This window comes from Lytechinus variegatus, chromosome 2 (genome assembly GCF_018143015.1).
Source record: "Lytechinus variegatus isolate NC3 chromosome 2, Lvar_3.0, whole genome shotgun sequence".
NCBI classification, from domain to species: Eukaryota; Metazoa; Echinodermata; class Echinoidea; order Temnopleuroida; family Toxopneustidae; genus Lytechinus; species Lytechinus variegatus.
Window position 1 is genome coordinate 20,229,034 of NC_054741.1, and position 20,403 is coordinate 20,249,436.

Below are 20,403 nucleotides of genomic sequence, written 5' to 3' on the forward strand. Positions count from 1 at the left end.
AGATGTGAATGTACATGTATATCCATAAACTCATCGATTTCTTGACAGTTCGGGGTGTTCTCCTTTTTTTACAAAGGATATTTTGCACATTTCCTGTAGAAAAAATTATGACACTAATGGATTTCCATAGAGCTATATATACGATTGATTGGATCAATTGTAACTCTTTGTAAGACGGGGCCCTGAACCCTGAAAAAAATATTTATGATCAGAGGCGGCTATCATAATGATGATTTTGTTCAGGTATAGTGACATGAATCAAAATAGAAGGGGAAAATGAAGAAAGTAGGGGAAAAAACATAAAAAGAGAGGACATGATACTGATGTAAAAAAAAAAATCAAAGGAAGGCAACAACTTGTATCAACTTTTGGTCATCGACTTTGAGCCCCTCACGTCATTTTCCCCCAAAAAATGTTAACATGAAAAATACTATCGTGATCTAGGAGGATCTAAAGAAAAATATAAATGGTTTAGATATTACCTGAATCATGGATATCATAATGATAAATATTACGTTTTCACCCTATGATATATAAGAGAGAAATAAATAGTTTTGAACGCATTTAGCACGAACACATGCTGGCAACTGGCAAACTCTTCTATAAACATTAATCATGTTTTCCTGTCACTTAGGCCTCACTCTTTTGTTTAGATTCAGCCCAATAATTAAAAGATGAATATAAATGAAAAGGGGGCAGTAACAAGCCATTAAGGCACCACTCTCGTTTAGATTCGGCCCAATAATTAAAAGATGAATATAAATGAAAAGGGGGCAGTAACAAAAAAGAAAATGAAAAAGGGGTAAAAGATTACATCATAAGGGTACATGTACTTATGTTATTTATTTATTCATTTATTTATTTCTATTTATTCATTTATTTAACTAATTATTTGTTATCTATTCTAGGGGGAGGGGTGGCCGGTACACACAAATTTGTTTCTCTCTCGCTCCTTCTTATTTTGTTTTTGATACTATTCTCCATTTGACTTTCTGCGATGATAAAGAATTAGAAATCTTTTTCCCCAAGAAACAAAGGCCTTAATAAGAAATCGTTTATTTTCATGGAGGGTGGGAGCTCTAGTATACAGTAGTTGGTTTGATTTTTATTGAAATAAATCATTTGTGAAGCTATTCTGACTTTGTACTAGTGAAATATTAAATAATGTAAGCTTCATTCTTAATTGAGCAGTGTACATTAAAACGACTGTCTTCAATAGACTACGAAACAGTAATGGGGCACGTGCATTACTTATGACGTTCATGCTGTGCTGAGTGGCTCATTGGGTTGTGTGTACAGATATCAAGTGTGTAAGTGCGAAAATGGCGACGAATGGTGAGGGAACGAGTTCGGCGATCAACCAAAATACAGAAAATATAGATCCATCTGACAGATTGAAACGGTTATACCCGGCGGTAAATGAAGATGAAACACCTCTACCTCGAACATGGAATCCTAGAACGAAATCAACCTTCATTGGGCTGTCACAAAACAATCTACGTTTGCATTACAAAGGTATGTTAATCAATCAGCGAGTCTATGACGAACGCAGTCAAAACATTGGCTGATGATTCACCGGTGTTCTGTACAGTGCTGACTACTGTAGTGTAGCCTAGGCCCGCTGCGGCAGCTTTCGCACAGGCGGCACAGGCATAGAAAAATGTAGTGACTAGTGTACATGGTGTATCATATACTAAATTACTGTTAACACTTTTCATGAATTCAGTCAGTCATATCAAACACAATATTGGTACCTACCAAATATTAATATGCAAAAATGTTGCTGATATTGTTTTCCTATGACTTAATGTATGACACAAGGCTCAACGTACGGTTAACTAATAACTTTTTTGGTGTTGGCCCTAGACAGCTGGCAGCCGTCTGTTTCGAGGAGTTTTTTAACATTTTTTTTCTAATTTCTCCTCGTACACAGACGGCTCGCTATCATGCAGCTACCATTAGGGGACTTGCAATGCAAAATCCCCCCGTCGGGGCTCTTCAATTTTTGTCTTTAATGAATAAAAATTTTGAAAATTAACGCGACCAAAATGCAAATTAATATTCCCTCTTGGCATTAATTGCCAAAAATCGGAGAAAAATCAAGTTAAAAGGAACAAGAACAGTGACTTACCTCGGCTGTCGCGCAAATTCACTTCCCCGTTTTATCCGATCTTAAGTACATAAACATATGGCAAAGAGTCCCCTGTACAGATCGCGCTAGAACTTCGGTCTCTGTATTTGGTGAGTGAAGCCAACGGAGTTCAGCTGAACAACCAACATGACACTTGACAGAGACCGAAGCTTTTGGTCTATGGTGGCCCTAGCCTGGAGGCGTCTGGGGACTGATGTTTAATACTATACGTATATCACTCCCCTAATGCCTGGATTTGCTTCACATGCCTTTCCGTAGCAGCCAGGATTACCCGTGTTGAACCTCGACCTAAATCACCAATTTTATTTTTATTTTTTCGCCCAAAGTTATGTACATGGGCAAGTTTTATGTTTACTCCCATTTTTAAAATTCTTTCGTACTTTTCATTCACTGAAAAGTATTCAAATTGATAAGAGCAAGAGCGTTCACTTACCCCATCTGTTTACTCCGCCATCTTTATTTCTTTTGTTGTTGATACCTAGATACACACGCGGTAACACTCGTGCAGAGCTGCAACTTAGATTTAAAAAATACTTGCATTTGCCAATTAAAATCACGATTTGTAAAATATTTGTTTTGGTTGATAAATATAAAGTAATTTATATGATATTTATTGATTAAAACAAATATTTTATGATTCCTGATATCTATCAGCAGATGCAAGTATTTTTTTAATCCAAGTTGGCAGTCTACTACCTTTATCTGAGATAAAAACAAATCATAATTTTCTTCTCCTTTATCTTTTCCTTCCACCGCTTTTGTCCGAGATCAAAACAAATCACCAGCGCATTTTGACGGCAAACATGTCGCCATGTGTTTTTTTTTGTCTTGTTATTAATTATGTTTTGGTTTTTCCGATCTGATTTTTTCCCCACTTGTAAAAAATCAGAGTTCGGAAAAATGTAGAAAAAAGCGGAAAATCGGATCGGGAATTGGAATAAAAATCGGTTACAACATTACTGACGTGTATGATGTGCACGTTTGGTAATACAAGGCCAGTCAGTAATACAATCACTCACTATAGCTATAGTATATACTTAACTGGGTTCCAAAAAGAAACTGATCAAATTTTACAAAGGCACTTTTCAAATTCCACTCATTCAAAATGAACAATATTTTGACACGGGCTAGCTCCAATAATCTTTACTAAGCACATGTCCATAATTAAGAGGTTGGTTCAATCACAGGGAGGCTTAAAGCTTGTGTATAGTTTTGGTAAATCCACCAAAATGCACCTATCACTATTGGGTCATTCCATGCCAATTCACCCAATGAATGTGCAATTTTGCACCCGACCGTCTCAGAATTCGTTGTAATTTGGTATGCATAAAATTCACCATGGCCCAAGCACAAAACAAAAAAAATTAGTCCAATCGGTCCGTCGGTTCTCGCGCTACGGGCCGTCCTTTTCTCCTTGTTTTGACAAAAATGGGCGTGACCTTCAACTTTCAATGGCCACTGCGTCGTTACATGTTGACCAATTTTCATGAAACTGGTACCATTTGATAGGAAATTCAGAGAGGAATCCAAAACATGCATCGAATAATGTATTGGAGCAATTTATAAGGTCATGACCTTTGACCTTAACTTTGACCTTGAGTTTGACCCCCGGACAAATAATTTTTTGACTTGATTTTCGTGTATGTTAATTATTGGTATGATATTGACAAAATATGTTAAAATCAATGATGATATTTTATTTCTTCACCTTTAAAAACTCTTCCAAAGATACCATGAAATTTCACTCTAGTCCCACACACTGATATTCATGTTAGTAAAGTGTTTACCAGTTACATGATTTCTTCCAATCTTAAGTTACAGCATGCAAACACATGAAAAGAAATTAAGCTTAATCAGTTTACAAATAAAAGATTAAACCTTTATGCTCATGAATAGGTATCTGTTTAGGCATTTTATGATTCAGCAATACATAACATATACCGGTACATATATATACATGTATATATTTTGATGATAAAAGTGAAGACTTTACTACCATGAATATGATATATATTGCCGAACATCAAAATGAATATATATTGATGAACATCAAAATGCCTAAACAGATACCTATTCATGAGCATAAAGGTTTAATCTTTTATTTGTAAACTGATTAAGCTTAATTTCTTTTCATGTGCTTGCATACTAGGCTTAAGATTGGAAGAAATCATGTAACTGGTAAACACTTTACTAACATGAATATCAGTGTGTGGGACTAGAGTGATATTTCATGGTATCTTTGGAAGAGTTTTTAAAGGTGAAGAAATAAAATATCATCATTGATTTTAACATATTTTGTCAATATCATACCAATAATTAACATACACGAAAATCAAGTTAAAAAATTATTTGTCCGGGGGTCAAACTCAAGGTCAAAGTTAAGGTCAAAGGTCATGACCTTATAAATTGCTCCAATACATTATTCGATGCATGTTTTGGATTCCTCTCTGAATTTCCTATCAAATGGTACCAGTTTCATGAAAATTGGTCAACACGTAACGACGCAGTGGCCATTGAAAGTTGAAGGTCACGCCCATTTTTGTCAAAACAAGGAGAAAAGGGCAGGCCGTAGCGCGAGAACCGACGGACCGATTGGACTAATTTTTTTTGTTTTGTGCTTGGGCCATGGTGAATTTTATGTATACCAAATTACAACGAATTCTGAGACGGTCGGGTGCAACCACTGGGTGAATCCAGATGGAATGACCCTATTCCAATTCATTGCTAGCTAATATGAATGGATATGCCCTATAACAGTTATGATGTGGAGGATATGAAATGAAAATGTGTTTTACAGGATAAATTTTGCGATTTTACATGGAAATTTAACTTGATCGGGTCACCCGATCAAATTAAAATATCTGTGTGTTTTTGTCTTTCAATTAAATCCTATTCCAAATCATGGAATGGGCTGAAACTTTCAAGATATGTTCTTTGTCTGTAACTTTTGGATATCTAATCACTGAATTTATAAGATAAGTGCTTGAATGCCCATTTTTTTAAATTTAAAACAAGCATCGCCGAGAGAGGGCGCTATATATCCAAGATTTGAATATTTGAAATTTTCTCAGAGAAGTGCGGTTGGAAAAATATCTAACGGTCTCTACGCTTCAGTAAGACTGTCATATTAGATGATATTCGATTATCAATCACATTATTGACCCTTTACCAAAGCTATACACAGGCTTTAAGACCCTCACGTCAATCGGTTTCAGAATCCGAAGTCAGAAAATGGCAAATGAAAGACCAGTGAAAACTGAAAATAAGATGGGATTGATTAAACTTCCCAGTTTTATTACACATCTCCTTCACATGAATGTTTTAGTGATTGGCTCAATCACACAGAAGTTACAGGAAATTAACATCAAAATTTCAAATGACTGGAATAATCGCACAGCCACACACACATCCCCTGAGGATCTCTTGGCAAATGGGGGATAATCTGAACATGGTATGTGTGTCTGTGCATCTCACTCAGTAACACACATATAAATGCTATGTTCAGATTATCCCTCGCTTACCAGGATATCAGGTGGGTATCTGTGGGTGGAAGTGAGATTGTTCCAGTCATTTTACATTTGTATTTTAACTCCCTATAGCTTCTTTGTGATTAAAGCAATCACTGGAACATACCTCTGAAGGACATGTCTGATAAACTGTTTACTATGTTTAATCCCATCCCATGTTTATTGGTCTTTATTTTTTTTCATTTTGTGACCTTGGATTCTGAAACCGCACTCCTAAAAAGATAAGGAGAACGAATAATCGCGCTAAATAAAATCTTAAAAAAAGATGATAAAATTCCACATTTTACATCTTTAAAGGACAAGTCCACCCCAACAAAAACTTGATTAGAATAAAAAGAGAAAATTCAACAAGCATAACACTGAAAATTTCATCAAAATCGGATGTAAAATAAGAAAGTTATTGTATTTTAAAGTTAAGCTTAATTTCACAAAACAGTTATATGCACATCTTGGTCAGTATGCAAATGAGGGAACTGATGACATAACTCGATCACTATTTCTTTTGTATTTCATTATATGAAATATTTTTATTTTCTCGTCATTGTCATGTGAAATGAAGTTTCAGTCCTCCCTGGACATGTGGAATTCCATTATTTTAACATTATGTGCTTCATGCAAGGAGGTCCTAATCATCAAATTCGTAAAAATTGAAGTATTGTATAATTCAAACAATAAAAAGAAAAGAAAAAGTGAGTGAGTGACATCATCGACTCTCTCATTTGGATGTAACTGGCTCGTTCATATAATTTGTTAAAAATAAGCGAAACTTTGAAATGTCATAACTTTCTTATTTTACATCCAATTTTGATGAAACTTTCAGCATTGTGCTTGTCTGATTTTTCTCTATTGAGTCAAATCAACATTTTTCTGAGGTGAACTTGACCTTTAAATCCATGAAATGGCCATCCATTTACCATAATTCCTTGAAATTATTTTGATTTAGTTGAAAACTATCAGAAAAATGAAGAATATTCACCTCTTTTTCGACTCTGATTTGAATTTAAACTCAGTAAATATTGTAGTCCTTTATAGATTTTCATGGCAACACCATGGAAGTCTACATGTGGGACTACAATATTTACCGCGTGTAAGTTCAAATCAGAGTCAGGGAAAGAAGTGAATATTCTTCATTTTTGTATTAGTTTTTAACTAATTCAAAATATATTTCAAAGAATTATGGAAAATAGATGGCCATTTCATGGATTTAAAGATGTGAAATTATTTTTAGCAATTTTTTTTTAATATATATTTTTTGAGCGCGATATTTTGTAAATGAATTGACCCAGGCCTAGTTTCACTACGGATTAATTAATAGCTACACAGCTATTGCATGTACGATGTTAAGAAAAATCTACAATTTATCATACATATATTGAATTGATTTGAGCTCCTCAAGGAGAGCGATTCTGAGGATCTCAATTGAGCTCCTCAAAAAAATAAGGAGATCGATTTATTGAGCTCCACAAAATTATAAACGTGAAGGACTGCTTACATGTATATGCAGATGTGAGCGTAAACTAATTTTGATACGATCAAGTGATAGAGGGGCTCGAGTGCAGTTACGATGTGTTGATTGTCAAAACTGTTGTAGCGAAGTGAGATCGTGTTTTTTTTCCTGTTGATATTCGTATTTTGTTGAGGATTTGGGAGTAAATTTCTGTTGCTATTCTGTGCATATTGAGAAAAAGTATATTTTCTGTGATTTTCCGTTTGAAAAGCCACTTTCCGTTTCAAAAGGCAGATTCTGTGAATTCCGTCCTTTTTCCGTGATCGCGCAAAATCTCTCCATTTACTTGATTTTCTCTTTGAGAATGCCCTGATGAAAAAACAAAATCTTTCCGATGGTAGAAAAAAATCATCTGTGACTGTCTGAGTGATTTTAGCACTCATTTACCAAGTGATGGCAAATAATTATACAGGTAGCCCACATAGAATTTTCCATGGGCTCTGCTAGTTCTTTAACCCTATCCAGGCCATGACTCAGAGGCCCCCCTCAATGATTTGCACAATACTTTTGACCGCGCCGCTCACTGACTTTTTACTTTCAAGTCTTGCGCAACTTTTGAGACCAGTTTTGCCTCACCCAGGTGCGGGGTTCGGAAATTACGCAACATTGTGTAAGGGTATGTCAGACCAAAAATTGCTCAAAAACGTTATTTCATGTACAAAGTCAATGCAAACTGTGTTTTCAACTAAATATCATAAATGCATGATTATTTTTAGGTTTGCTGGTCTAAATGTATTTATTTTATGCTGTTTATGATCTCAGAAGAGTCCCAAACAAATTTCATTGAAAAATAACAAAAAACAAAAGGTAATGAGAATACATAAGAAATTGCTAATTGCATGATCGTGCATGCACCTACCGAGATCTCAAAGCCCCCCCCGGCCATATGAACTCCCAAAATACCCCGGCCTAGATAGGGTTAATATTCTAATGACTCATTTTGTGACGTCTGAATATACATGTACATGTATGCAGTGTACAGTATGTACATGTATAATCAATTACAAAGTGAACAGTCTTTGGATCTCTTTGTAAGCCCAGAACTTGACCATTTACTGCTCTGCTCTTGTACACATATTTTCATAATGAAAAGGTTCACATGGAATACATGTGGTTTCGAAGGTAAATTGACTCCACATCTTATCTTATGCAAGTGGCGCTTCCTTGATTACCTGGCTTTTCCTGCATCACCACTTGAGCTACATTTGAAGTTGTATTCTAATGAACTTGTAATCTACATGCATGCAATATCTCTGTTTCCTGGCCCCTTTGTGATGCGAGGAAGATGAATTGTCATAACAATATCCTGTCCATGTCAGTGTGAGTTACCCCCCTCTGGGATACAGAACTTTGCAAGTTCATTCTTACACCGCAGATGGAAAGAGGAAATCAGACACGAGCGAGCGAACCATGCAAAAACCCTGAGGGACAGGCATGTGAAATGCCAAACATGTTTTAATTCACTCAAGGTGTGCATTTACTGCTTCATGGCAGATTATATCACAATTTGTCACACCTTGCTCTTATATGGTGTACTGTAACACTCTGTCATCAATGATTTTTGTTTACTTTTCTTTTTTACATACATGTAGGTCTGCAGAAAATACAGCCTTTGACTAGAATTAAAAATGGTGTAATGCATACAGTACATTCCAATCAATCCGCTTACAAGTTTATTAGTATACATACGCATGATTACTAAGCCTGAGTCGAATCGATTTTAAAATCGGTGTTCGATCGATGTCATCGAACACCGGTGCAGATTTTGCAAAATCGGTACATCGAAAAAAAAAAAAAAAATACGTCGGCCGGCCGATTCGTTTGGTTTACACAATCAATCATCAAAATATCAGTAATGTCCAACTTTACTACTACTTACTTGATTTCTATTGCCCCCAAAATGAAACCGAATGAGTAATTATGATGCTATTCACCATTAATTTGAAGTTTATTTCGATCATAGTTCGAGTCTTACTCGTCTGCTCGTGCCGAGATAATTTATGCACGATGAATTCATGAATGGAAGCAAATGGAAGTCATGGCCATCGATCGTGCATGCGCAGTACTGTTCTTTTGACTTTAATCAAACCAGAAAATGGCCGGAAATTGACGCGATCAACGTAAAATAAATCTTGCTTTCATGAACAATATTAAAATCATGACCATAGAACATTATTTAATCGTAATATTTAACAATAATTTGCATATGATAATCATTAATATGAATTTAGAGCTTGATGTGAAACGTTTGTATTTCGTTTCAATTTTCAATGGCGGACATCTCATGACGATCGACTTCACTTCCTGAGTCGAGCTAGTGCACTTTTCTAAAAAAAAAAATAATCATCACGACGTCAGGATTGATTCTCGAACATTGTCTACATGCAAAAACTCTGTTCAAGTTCGTAATATCACCATATAATAACATTTTACATGACAAAACAGAGAAAATTGCGTTTGATATTTTTCCCATCAATTTGAAGCTAGTTTGTGCCCAACTTTGGGATCTGATTTCATGAATGGGAAAATATGTCATACGTCATCAAACACGCATGCGCATTGTGCTTATTTTCTCGGAGCTGATGGAGGAGACGTCCAGAGATGGAATAACAATAGAAATGATCCCAGTATTATTTCTTCCATATGAACATAACATACTTTGCTGACATCGTCAATATTCTTAGTATGACCATAAAATCTTGTTAAATCGTAATAATTTAGATGAATTTAGGGCTCGATTCGAAACATTCGTATTTATTTTGATCGCATGCTCAATTGCGTCTAAAAAACTGGATTGTCATTATCAGGATTAATTCTCGAACATCGTCATAACTCATATTCCACAATCTTTCCTCACAATCGTTATATCAGCATTGAATAGCAATTCAAATGACCATCCAGAGAAAATTACGTATTTATTCCCATAAATTTATTTGGAGCTCATTTTGGATCCAACTACACAATCTCAGGCAAGTTACAGCGCTCTCCGTTGATTGCACTTGTTTGCTGGCGCTGACGTCAAGCACGCCTGTCGTTTCGGGAGAGTGAGTGTACTAGCTGCGGACGGGGCTGGTGAATGGACTGCGAATGCTAGTCGACCGAAAATCATCCGGATCGACTCTGCGTGATTCATGTCTTTATTATTGTTTCATTTTAAACTTATATGTTGTCATCTGCAAATATCATTGTTGAAGATATTTTGGGAAGAATTCTGCTTTGGTCCCCAGCCTTTTTTGTGTGTTTTGTGATCATGGAAAATACAAACGAACTTTGCTCTGTCATCTGCTTGTGCAACGCTCACCCGGCCAACGCCAGCGCCTCCCGTCAGTGCGTAGTGCATATATGCAAAGCGCATCGCATCGATCGACGCAAAAACAAGACTAAATTTTCCCCGCCTTCAATATTCGATGCATCGATGTTCGATCGAATTAGAGCTGTCGAACACCGGTTTTCAAAATAATCGATATGACTCAGGCTTAATGATTACCTTACAATCATCCAGTAATCAAATCCTGATTAATAGTACAGCTCTGTGCACTTTTTATACACTGTATACTTGTAATCCAGGCTGTATACACTTCTATTTAATAATATGGTACTTTTTCATGCAAGTACAACTGTATGTGTTGTGTGCATTGTAATGTTTCTAAGTCCATCTACATGGGCGTGTTAGGGACAGTGATTTTCCGCGATCGCGGAAAATGGACGGAATTCACGGGAAGGGCTTTTTGAAACGGAAAGTGGCATTTCAAACGGAAAATCACGGAAAACATGTTTTCCCTCAAAATACACAGAATAGCAACAGAAATTACTTCAAAATCACAACAGAATGAGAATATTAAATGGCCACAAAACCCCAGAAAACACGATCTGACTTCGCTACAATCATGACAATTCACACATCGTGACTGCAATCGACATCAGCACACTCGATCGTACCCCGCGCCCGTACCCGGCCGTCCGGGTTTTGCTTCACATGCACTCATATCGTTCCAACAACACGGTCGTGTGTTGCTGCCCTCTACGTTCGAAGATGTAACAGCACGATATCATGGTCTTAAAATCCAAGATGGCGGATTGGCTAAAGTCGTTGACTGATGATAACGATGTCCAAAATACCCTAAAATTATCGATGAAATATCATTTTACCTTAAAAAAATGCTAATAATGTGAAAGGTGAGGATGTACATGTATGCATGCTAAATTTGCTTGTAAAAAATTTGCTTGTAAGCACCCGCATAGATCCGATTAGAACGGATTCTGTTGTGTTGTTGGTACAGTGGCAGATGCAAATTTTGACCAGTGCGAGTGTACGTGTTGTGATTATGTGTAAACGGAATTGTCACTTTTCCGTGTGTTCAAAGTCTATGGGGAAACAGAATTTCCATTTTCGGACATGCTGAAACGGAATTTAAGATTTTACGAAATGGAAAAGGCAATTTTTTGAAATGGAAAATCACTGTCCCTAGCATGTACATGTACATGTCGGTTGAAGTGAGCTGCCCAACTGTATATCTCTTTGTTAGAGAGCACATTTTTCTTCCATCACTATGCTTTATTAAGGCATTTAAAGGAAACCAAAATGCAAGAGGAGTAGCAATCTTATTGGAAAGAGTAAAATACACTGTAAGTGGAACAATTTAAAAAAAGTTTCATCAAAATCGGTTATGAAATAAGCATGTTATGGACGTTTAAAGAGTCTTGTTGTACTTTCTATGGGGATCCTCAAATTGGCAAACGTGCTTCAAAATGGCTGTTTTTGTGGACAACTCTCCATTTGTTTTGTACACAAATTTTCAGATTATCCTCAATATCTTTCAAATTGCATCTTGCCTTCTTCTGAGCACAACATATGTAATGGGAAAATATAATTCACACCACATATGTCAAGATCAGGAGATAATGTGAAATATGTAATATAAAGGGAAAATCTGAAAATTTGTGTACAAAACAAATGGAGAGTTGTCCACAAAATCAGCCATTTTGCCATAGAAAGTACAAGACTCTTTCAACGTCCATAACTTGCTTACAGTTACATGTATTTCATTACCGATTTTGATGAAACTTTTTTTTCAATTGTTCCTCTCATTTTACTCTTTCCAATAAAGATAGCTTCTCTTCTTGGGTTTTGGTTTCCTTTAAATAGGTGAACATGGATCATATATTTACGTAAATGGAAAAGATACTGTTAATTCCAAAATCTGTTCATGCAAATCTTTATGCCCACTGTCTAGTACTAACTACATGTACATGTATATTCCTTTAAAGCAGATACGAACCAATAGCGCCATCTCAAGTCCTCAACTACTGATACCTGGCCAGTTTCCTGACCCATAATGCTATTTTAGTCTAGTAATATACAATAGGTGGTTTCAAACCGCCTCGATCACAAGAATCCCCGTTAAATTACGAGAACTTTTTAAGGCTAAAAAATACCCGTTAATTATTCCTGCATTCACACCGCCCCGAAACACATCCTTCGGGATAAGTTCCCGAAGTTACGAGCATGCGCAGTGTGGTCTGATAAGCAGGCAAGGCGGAGATTCAAAATCACTAGCCCAGCAGCCACCCACGCCACCGCGCCCAACGACACGCTGGGATAAAAGTTCCCGTAATTTGCTTTCACATTGCCAAAATACCTGCGACCTTGGAAAAATCCCCACAAAAGTTCTCGTAATTTCGCCAAGTACCTACTGTTTAGCGGGTATTTTCTTTCGGGGAAATTACGCGTAGTTTGCTTTCACATTACCAAAATACCTGGTATTTTCTGATCGGGGGAAATTTCCTGATCAGAGAATACCTGGAACTGGCAAACTTCGAGGCGGTCTGAAACCACCTAATGTAGACCCACTTGAATGATCACATGTTGATTAACTACTCAGTACATTTATACCGCAATAATTATGTTACCAAGTACCAAAACAGTTACTTTTCCTCTCAAAACATTCTCTATACAAATACAAATATAGGGCAAGTTATTCTCTGTAGTATTTACAGGTAGATATCTGAAAATGTATATTTTAAGACTACATGTATGTATTTATTATAACAAACAGTCAATGAGAGACCACACACAGTTCACTCCCCCTTTAAATTCAGGGGTTCTAAAGTTGTTTTTGGATTGAAATTGTAAACATGTACACTGTACAGGTATATTTATAATTGTTAAATGAGTATTGCTGATGTCACTAGATCCTTATCAACAAAACAAACATCAGCTGCTGACCTGATCTTCTCTGCCCTGGTGATTGTGAAACATACATGTACAACGGTTTTATTTTTAATCATACTGCACCCTTGATATGTATGCTGTGTAATACATGCTTAGTGTCATGTAAATGTGCATTGTGGTGTACACTGTGTTTACAGAATGTCTTTACTGAGGCATACATATGCACAGTTGGCCTACATATACATACATGTACAATGTGCAATGGCCTACATTACATAAAATCTATTTTAGTATACTATACAGTGCATTTAAAAAAAATGGGACAGTTTTAAAAAGTCTATCAAAATTTTGTTTCAAATTATGATGTCTATATTTATGTTAATAGATGCTCTGATGTCTAAACTTTTAAATGCCATTAAAAAAAGAGTTTTGTTCATGCTTGAGCAAACAAGAAACGTTTTTGTCAGGAGTTGAAATAACGTGATACATGTAAGGGTGTCAAAAACACAAAAATAATGAAAAAAGGGTATGTATTTCACTATAGGAAAATTACGTGTTTAGGGTCGAATTTGCGGGGATGATAAAACAAAATTTAAATGTTTTATAAAGGATGTCCTTTTTGCCCCAACACTATGTGTTTAGAGTCCTATTTGCTCGAGGTGTAGAAGTTGGGTTCATACTAAACCAAATAAGGTAAAGCCGCGACGACCGAAGGACCCGTAACAACAAAACATTCCTGTACTTGTTTAGGGGTTCATTTCAGGAAATATTTGCCAAGAGTATCGTTTTGTTTCCCATACTTGTTAAGGGTAGGGTTTAACACGCCAATACTTGTTAAGGGGTGCATTTTCAGAAAATGGAAATTACGTGTTTAGGGTGCTTTTCGAGACCCCATGGTCGCGCATGGTATCCACTCGTGAATGGAAGTGGCCCCCCTGGGAAAGAGCACCAAGTGATTATTAATCCAAGGTCACCTGACTATCGACTGAGCTATCACACATAATACATGGCCTGTGGCTTTAAGTTTATTTACATTTTCTGACCTGTATTTACATGTATTGGGTTTAAATGAGCCATCATACATGGAGAGTATACATGTATGGGCCCACAATGTGCATTTATGTACTGTACAGATATTTCAATACAATCATCTATGTTTAGGCATGGACAAGTAGGCCTACATGTACTTGTACGTGTAGTGTAGGTCTACAGTGCATAATTACATTGAGCATAATGTAGCAGCCGGCACACAGCCAGATTGCCAGCTGTGTTCTATGTCAAGTGCATGGAGTGTACTATGAAATATGGCAAGCCGTTGACATGTATTTATACATAATGACTTGACTTTATAAGTGTGTATACCAGCATTAAAGTTATTTTCAAAATACTGAATTATGATCCTTGACATTCTTTGTTAACACGTAGGCCTACATACTTCTGACAGTTATTTAGCTGCAATAAACAAAACATTGATTCTTATCTAAAATTCAGATATTGATGTTTGATAGTGTGTGGGTATGTGCATACTGTACATTACTTACATGTACAGTGTAGTCATGTAGCCTAAATGTACATGTGTAAACTATTATAGGCCTACACTGTTACACAGTTACATCATTCTTCCATAAGATGCATCAATGTTTACCATCATTTGGGTTCTGACATGAATAGATTTGTGTGATGTGGATTTGTTTGTAACTTTGTACATGTACCCATGAATGATGTATATTACAGCGATCCATGCTCTTCCCTCTCACATTCTTTCTGTCCCTTTAATTGATTTGGCGTGCATAATATGTAAACAAAAGCTATTCAAATGAAAATTCTAATAGGCTACATGTATGATCATATAGTGATTTTCTTTTGTGTAGGCCTGCATACTAGCCACCTACATGTAGGAACTGGGTGTAGTGGTTTCTACTACAGCTGTATACATGTACCAGTGCTATTTACAATCACTGGACTGTTCACTCCACCACAATAACAAAAGCCAGTGCTAGGTCAACTGTTGAAGGATTCATTTACATATAATGCAGTAACATAAAGTGGTGAGATTGACATGTGATGTCTATTCAATGAAACTGTTTGTTTTGCTAAGAGCTACATGTTAGCTTCATTTCAAGGAGTTACCTATCACCTACATATCTATATTTAGAGACAGTCATTTTCCGTTTCAAGATATTGCCTTTTCCGTTTCAGAAAATCTTTAATTCCATTTCAGCATGTCAGAAAATGGAAATTCTGTTTCCCCATAGATTTTGTGTACAAAAACGTAGCAATTGTAATATTACAACACTCGCGCTGGTTAAGATTTGTATCTGCCACTGTACCAACAATGCAGTAGAATCTGTTCTAATCGGATCTATGGGGGTACACAAAATATTTTGACAAACACATATAACATGAATATATCCTCACCTTTCACTTTATAAGCATTATTTTACGGTAAAATGAAATTCTATCGATAATGGGGGGGGCGTTTGGACATCGTTTTCAGCAGTCAACGATTTTCGCCTATCCGCCATTTTGGATTTCAAGATCTTGATATCGTGCTGTTACATTTTCAAACATAGAGGGCAGCAACACACAACCGTGTTGTTGAAATCAGACGATGTGTGCGTGAATGTTTTCGATAAGCTCAACTCTGCCTGGCCTGCGCCCGGCCAAGACGGTACGATACAGGGTTAGGGGGGTACGATAGAGTGTGAAGAAGTTGAGTGCAGTGACTGCAGTCACGATGTGTAAATTGTCAGGATTGCAGCGAAGTAAGATCATTTTTTCTGGGGTTTTGTAGCCATTTGATATTTGTATTTTGTTGAGATTTTTTAGTAAATTCTGTTGCTGTTCTGTGTATTTTGACTAAATATGTGTTTTCCATGATTTTCCATTTGAAATGCCACTTTCTGTTTCAAAAGACCCTTTCCATGAATTCCGTCCATTTTCCGCGATCGCGGAAAATCACTGTCTCTGTGTGTTATGTTATTCTGCTAATAATATTTGTATTATTGTAAGGCCAATTAAAAAAATAGTTGATCATCCTCGCGTGCATCTATGTTGGCCGCTGCATGAAATTTTTTACTATTATTATTTTCAAAAATATAAAAAGTGATGTTTCTTGTCCAAGCCTGCAGCCCTTTTTGATTGCTGCACCAATTTTCTTGATATTTACTATCTATATGGCCGCTGAATTTAAGCAAAAAAATATATTTACGATCGATGAGTGATTTTTTTTTCTCATCTGCTCTGGGATCGCTCTCGCAGCTGAGTAAAACAATTGCCAATTCCTATATCGCATTAACTGCGGTAAAGGAAATAATTTTTTTTTAATTGGTAATTTTGAAGATACAATGTACCTACCTAAATCAGGGAGAAAATAAAGTTTGCGAAAAAATCACAGATTTCTTCACTTTTAGTTCATTTTCGGGGACCTACTTCCAGAATCTGGACTAATCCATTGCATACTTTAGAAATATGGCGCAGATATATCGCAATTTGTATTTTAGCGGGGATTTCTGGTAAATGATAGCATCTGTTGATGTGATTGGTGTGTGCTGCGGAGATTGACTGTGCACGTGTTGGGTGTGTTGCCGGGATGTCATTTACTTTGCTGGCACGAATGTGAAGTGAATAATTTTCTAGTGAGTTATAACGTGAGCTATCCAGCAGCAATGCTTTGAATATTAAAAAAAATATATTTTCAAGTGAGTTATTTGTTATCAAGAAATTGAAAATTATGATGAGGATTCCTGTAGTACCAGTTCTGTTCAAATTTGATGAACTTCATCCTTCCTGAAGCTATTCAATTTGATGGACAGATCTATGTAAGTTAGTAAATAGATCTACAAATATTGAAATAATAAGTTAACTGTACTCATTTAACAAGCAATAACAACAAAGAAAAATAAATAGCAATTGAACAAACAATGTTAAACATTATTTAAACAAATACAAGCAGGACAAACTGTGATGCTAAAGTGATTAAAATATTTGAAATCAATTTAATAAAATTTCATTTGTCAACCAAGCGCTTGTAACTTTGCCTGCCTGTGAGACAGAAGAATATGACATTAGAGGCGTTCAGCTTCAACAACATGTACTGTACATGAACGGGCCTATGTGCAGAGTCATAAATTTATGTATAATCCATTTCTGTCAATAATGATAATGGCAATAGACACTTTCTCGTCCTCAGAAGTGTATCTGGCCCACATTTCTCTATGTACTATTCCAGTTCAAGGTAAATGTGGAATGATGATTTTTAAAATGGCAAACCTTATGATTAGAAAGCGAGATGAGAGGAGATAAGCCTTGAGCTAATCCATGAAATATCCCATATTTCCTGTCTGAATGTAGATTAATACACATTTACGACCTTTAAGCCATATTTGCCATGTAAAATGCTAGTTAACTTTCAGTAAATGATCATGTTCGATACCTGTAGAAATAAAGAAGTATTGTCCTGTCTGTGAATGCTATGTGTGTGTGATTTGCATGTGTACTTCATTATGTTTTTGTATTTTAATTGTTATTCCAAGATATAGGCTAGATACATGTACATTGTAAATAGAAATTATCTTTTGGTTTCAATTTTGTGCATTTTACCCTTGTAGGATGTGAAAAATTATCTATTTTTTTAAAGCAAAGATTCATACTTTGCATGAATTAAAACCAGTAGAATATCATTATGTATTTATAGTCGTCCCTTTTTTTGACCGGTGTCGACCGCCAGGGATTTTTCGGCGGAGACCGCTGGAATGCCAAAATAGAAAAAAATGCTTAAGAATTGCTGTGTCGCCAAAGACTGTGAATATCAACCACTTTTCAGGTCTTTGTTTCCTTTTATAGATCTATATATCAAAGCTTAAATGCACATTATACTATATTTCTAAACAATAAATCAACCAAGAAGAGCAATGTGAAAAATAGTACCAGAGCAGGTTTTCTCAATTTTCTTGCTTGCATTCATCCGCCCGACAATCCCAGTTGCATGGGCACATCCTTTTTGTTTTGTTTGCATTGTTTTTACTTTTAGTTTATACTCCACTGCAGAACTACCATGATATCTATCGATCGCAATTTCAAGTTGATACTGATTGATCGATATCGCGACTCAGGCCTGGTACATAATGTCCTATATATGGTCCTGTAGCCCTGTCAGTAAATTCAGAAATATGATTTTCCCCTGATTGTATGTTACGTTCTTTGTTATTTGAACATGAAGTCGATAACTTCAAGGTCAAGTGATGTTGAAGTGGTTTTCCTGTGTATGACTTAGGGCCTTTTCACACATGAATCTTGAATCATCATTGTATTTATGAATGCAATTCGTCTTTAGAATCATCGGACCTTTCACACGCTCACTCGAAAACTGTGACTTGAACTCGAATTTCCGAGCGAAGGCGGTATGTGTCTTTGTTGGCGTGTCAATCAAAGCACTGCATCGATGCGATGAGTGCATGACAGTTGTATTATCTACGAAAGTGTTTAAAAGGACACATTAAGCTCTGCCCAAAAAAGATGTTTTGGAGGACAAGCCTTTCACACGTAAAATTAGTACCATGATTTGAGTGAAACTTAGCTGGAATTCGTTATTGTGATCAGCGTTCATGATTCTAGTTTGGTTTCACACGTCACGTGCTAAAAATTTGTAGCCCTATTTTTCACTGGAATCATTCAAATCATGATATTTTTTACTGTGTGAAAGGGCGGTTAATGTTCCCAATGAAAGCAAACTTGGCAAAGAATAAAAAATAGGCCTGTGACCTGTGTGTTGTATGATTCATTTGGGTTCCTACACATTACTTGAACTTGCTCCATTATGCACCTACATGCATGCATCTAGAGTTGAGGATAATAAAGGATAGGCTTTTTACTTTAGTGGAAAACAAACATCGTCTTTCTAAAAGACAGATAACCCCCTTTGAATTTGTATCTTTGAAGAAGTGATCAAGACCCATGATTATCCCCTGTTAATCTGATAATAGAGTATTCAATCAATACAGATACTCATGTGAGAACACTGCCAGCTGCACAGAAAGTTTCAGGGATTGAATCTGTATTTTCAGTAGGTTGATGTTATTTCTCTTTTTACTTCTCATTATTTGCTCAAACATTTTTAGATCGGTTTTGTTATTTTAAAAAAAATTATTAGGTGGTCTGTCTCTGACAGAAATCGCACTTCAAATGAAAGTAATTGGCCCAAAATATTCAGCAATTTCCCCAATGTGAAAGATACCCATTTAACATTAAAACTACTTCCCACCATAACAGATGATATGTTGCTTTCGGTTTGGTGTGATTTGCAGGTGCTTTTGTTTTTTAACCTACATTGCCAAAAAGTTATTAATGGTCATTAGAAAAGAAGTGGAGGTATTTGAAGTTTTCAACTGTAATTTCAACATCTATCAGCCAGGCAATGACCTGGTGTTATGCTTGTGTCAACAGCTTCTGAACTGTATTCACAGGACCTCTATGCTGCTTGCACATGCAGGCACATTGTAGGTCTGCATTCTGCACAGTCATTCTATTGAAAGCAATCTCGGTAGTCTTGTCTGAATTTAGCTTGGTAATGGTAATGGCCCTGACAAACTACCTCCTTGTACATGGCCATATTGAAGTGTTTACTGCTATGCAGGTCTGTACACCAAGCTTTCCAGCTTCCATTGACAATAACAGTATTATGTGCTTCTCTGGGCTCAGGTATGAAGCACATGATTCAGGAACAGATTGAAATGCCCCCAAGGGTTAACCTGTAATTGAACTCTCAGAAGTCTCTTGAAAGTTTATCAAGGTCACCCTGACACATTTTGAATAGCTATTCCAGTCAGTTCCTGGTCCCATATCAACATGGAGGACTGAATTTAGTTCCCCCTGTCCAATATTGAGCTGCAAAGTCCTAGAAACTTTTCTGTTACTATTTTTTGCAACATGACACTTGGTAAATAATGCAAGACTGGTCATATGAATGCAAAATCACAAGAAAAATGAAAGTCTTATACAATATCAATATGGCCTTAAATTGAGCTTGGAATTATCTTGTACCCTT

The 20,403-nt window shown here is 36.3% G+C and overlaps 1 protein-coding gene across 2 annotated transcripts in view; it reads left to right on the forward strand.

Annotated features, from left to right (window-relative positions):
• The first annotated feature begins 1,271 nt into the window (after window positions 1–1,271).
• The window catches only part of LOC121407527 (ran-binding protein 9-like), a 65,740-nt gene continuing 46,608 nt past the window's right edge, over window positions 1,272–20,403 (forward strand). Inside the window, exon 1 of one of the 2 annotated variants that reach the window (XM_041598655.1) lies at window positions 1,272–1,515. In XM_041598655.1, the coding sequence (XP_041454589.1) occupies window positions 1,323–1,515 (193 nt within the window). In that variant the 5' untranslated portion in view covers window positions 1,272–1,322. The remainder of the gene's footprint in view (window positions 1,516–20,403) is intronic. The other variant, XM_041598656.1, reaches the window with a different exon arrangement.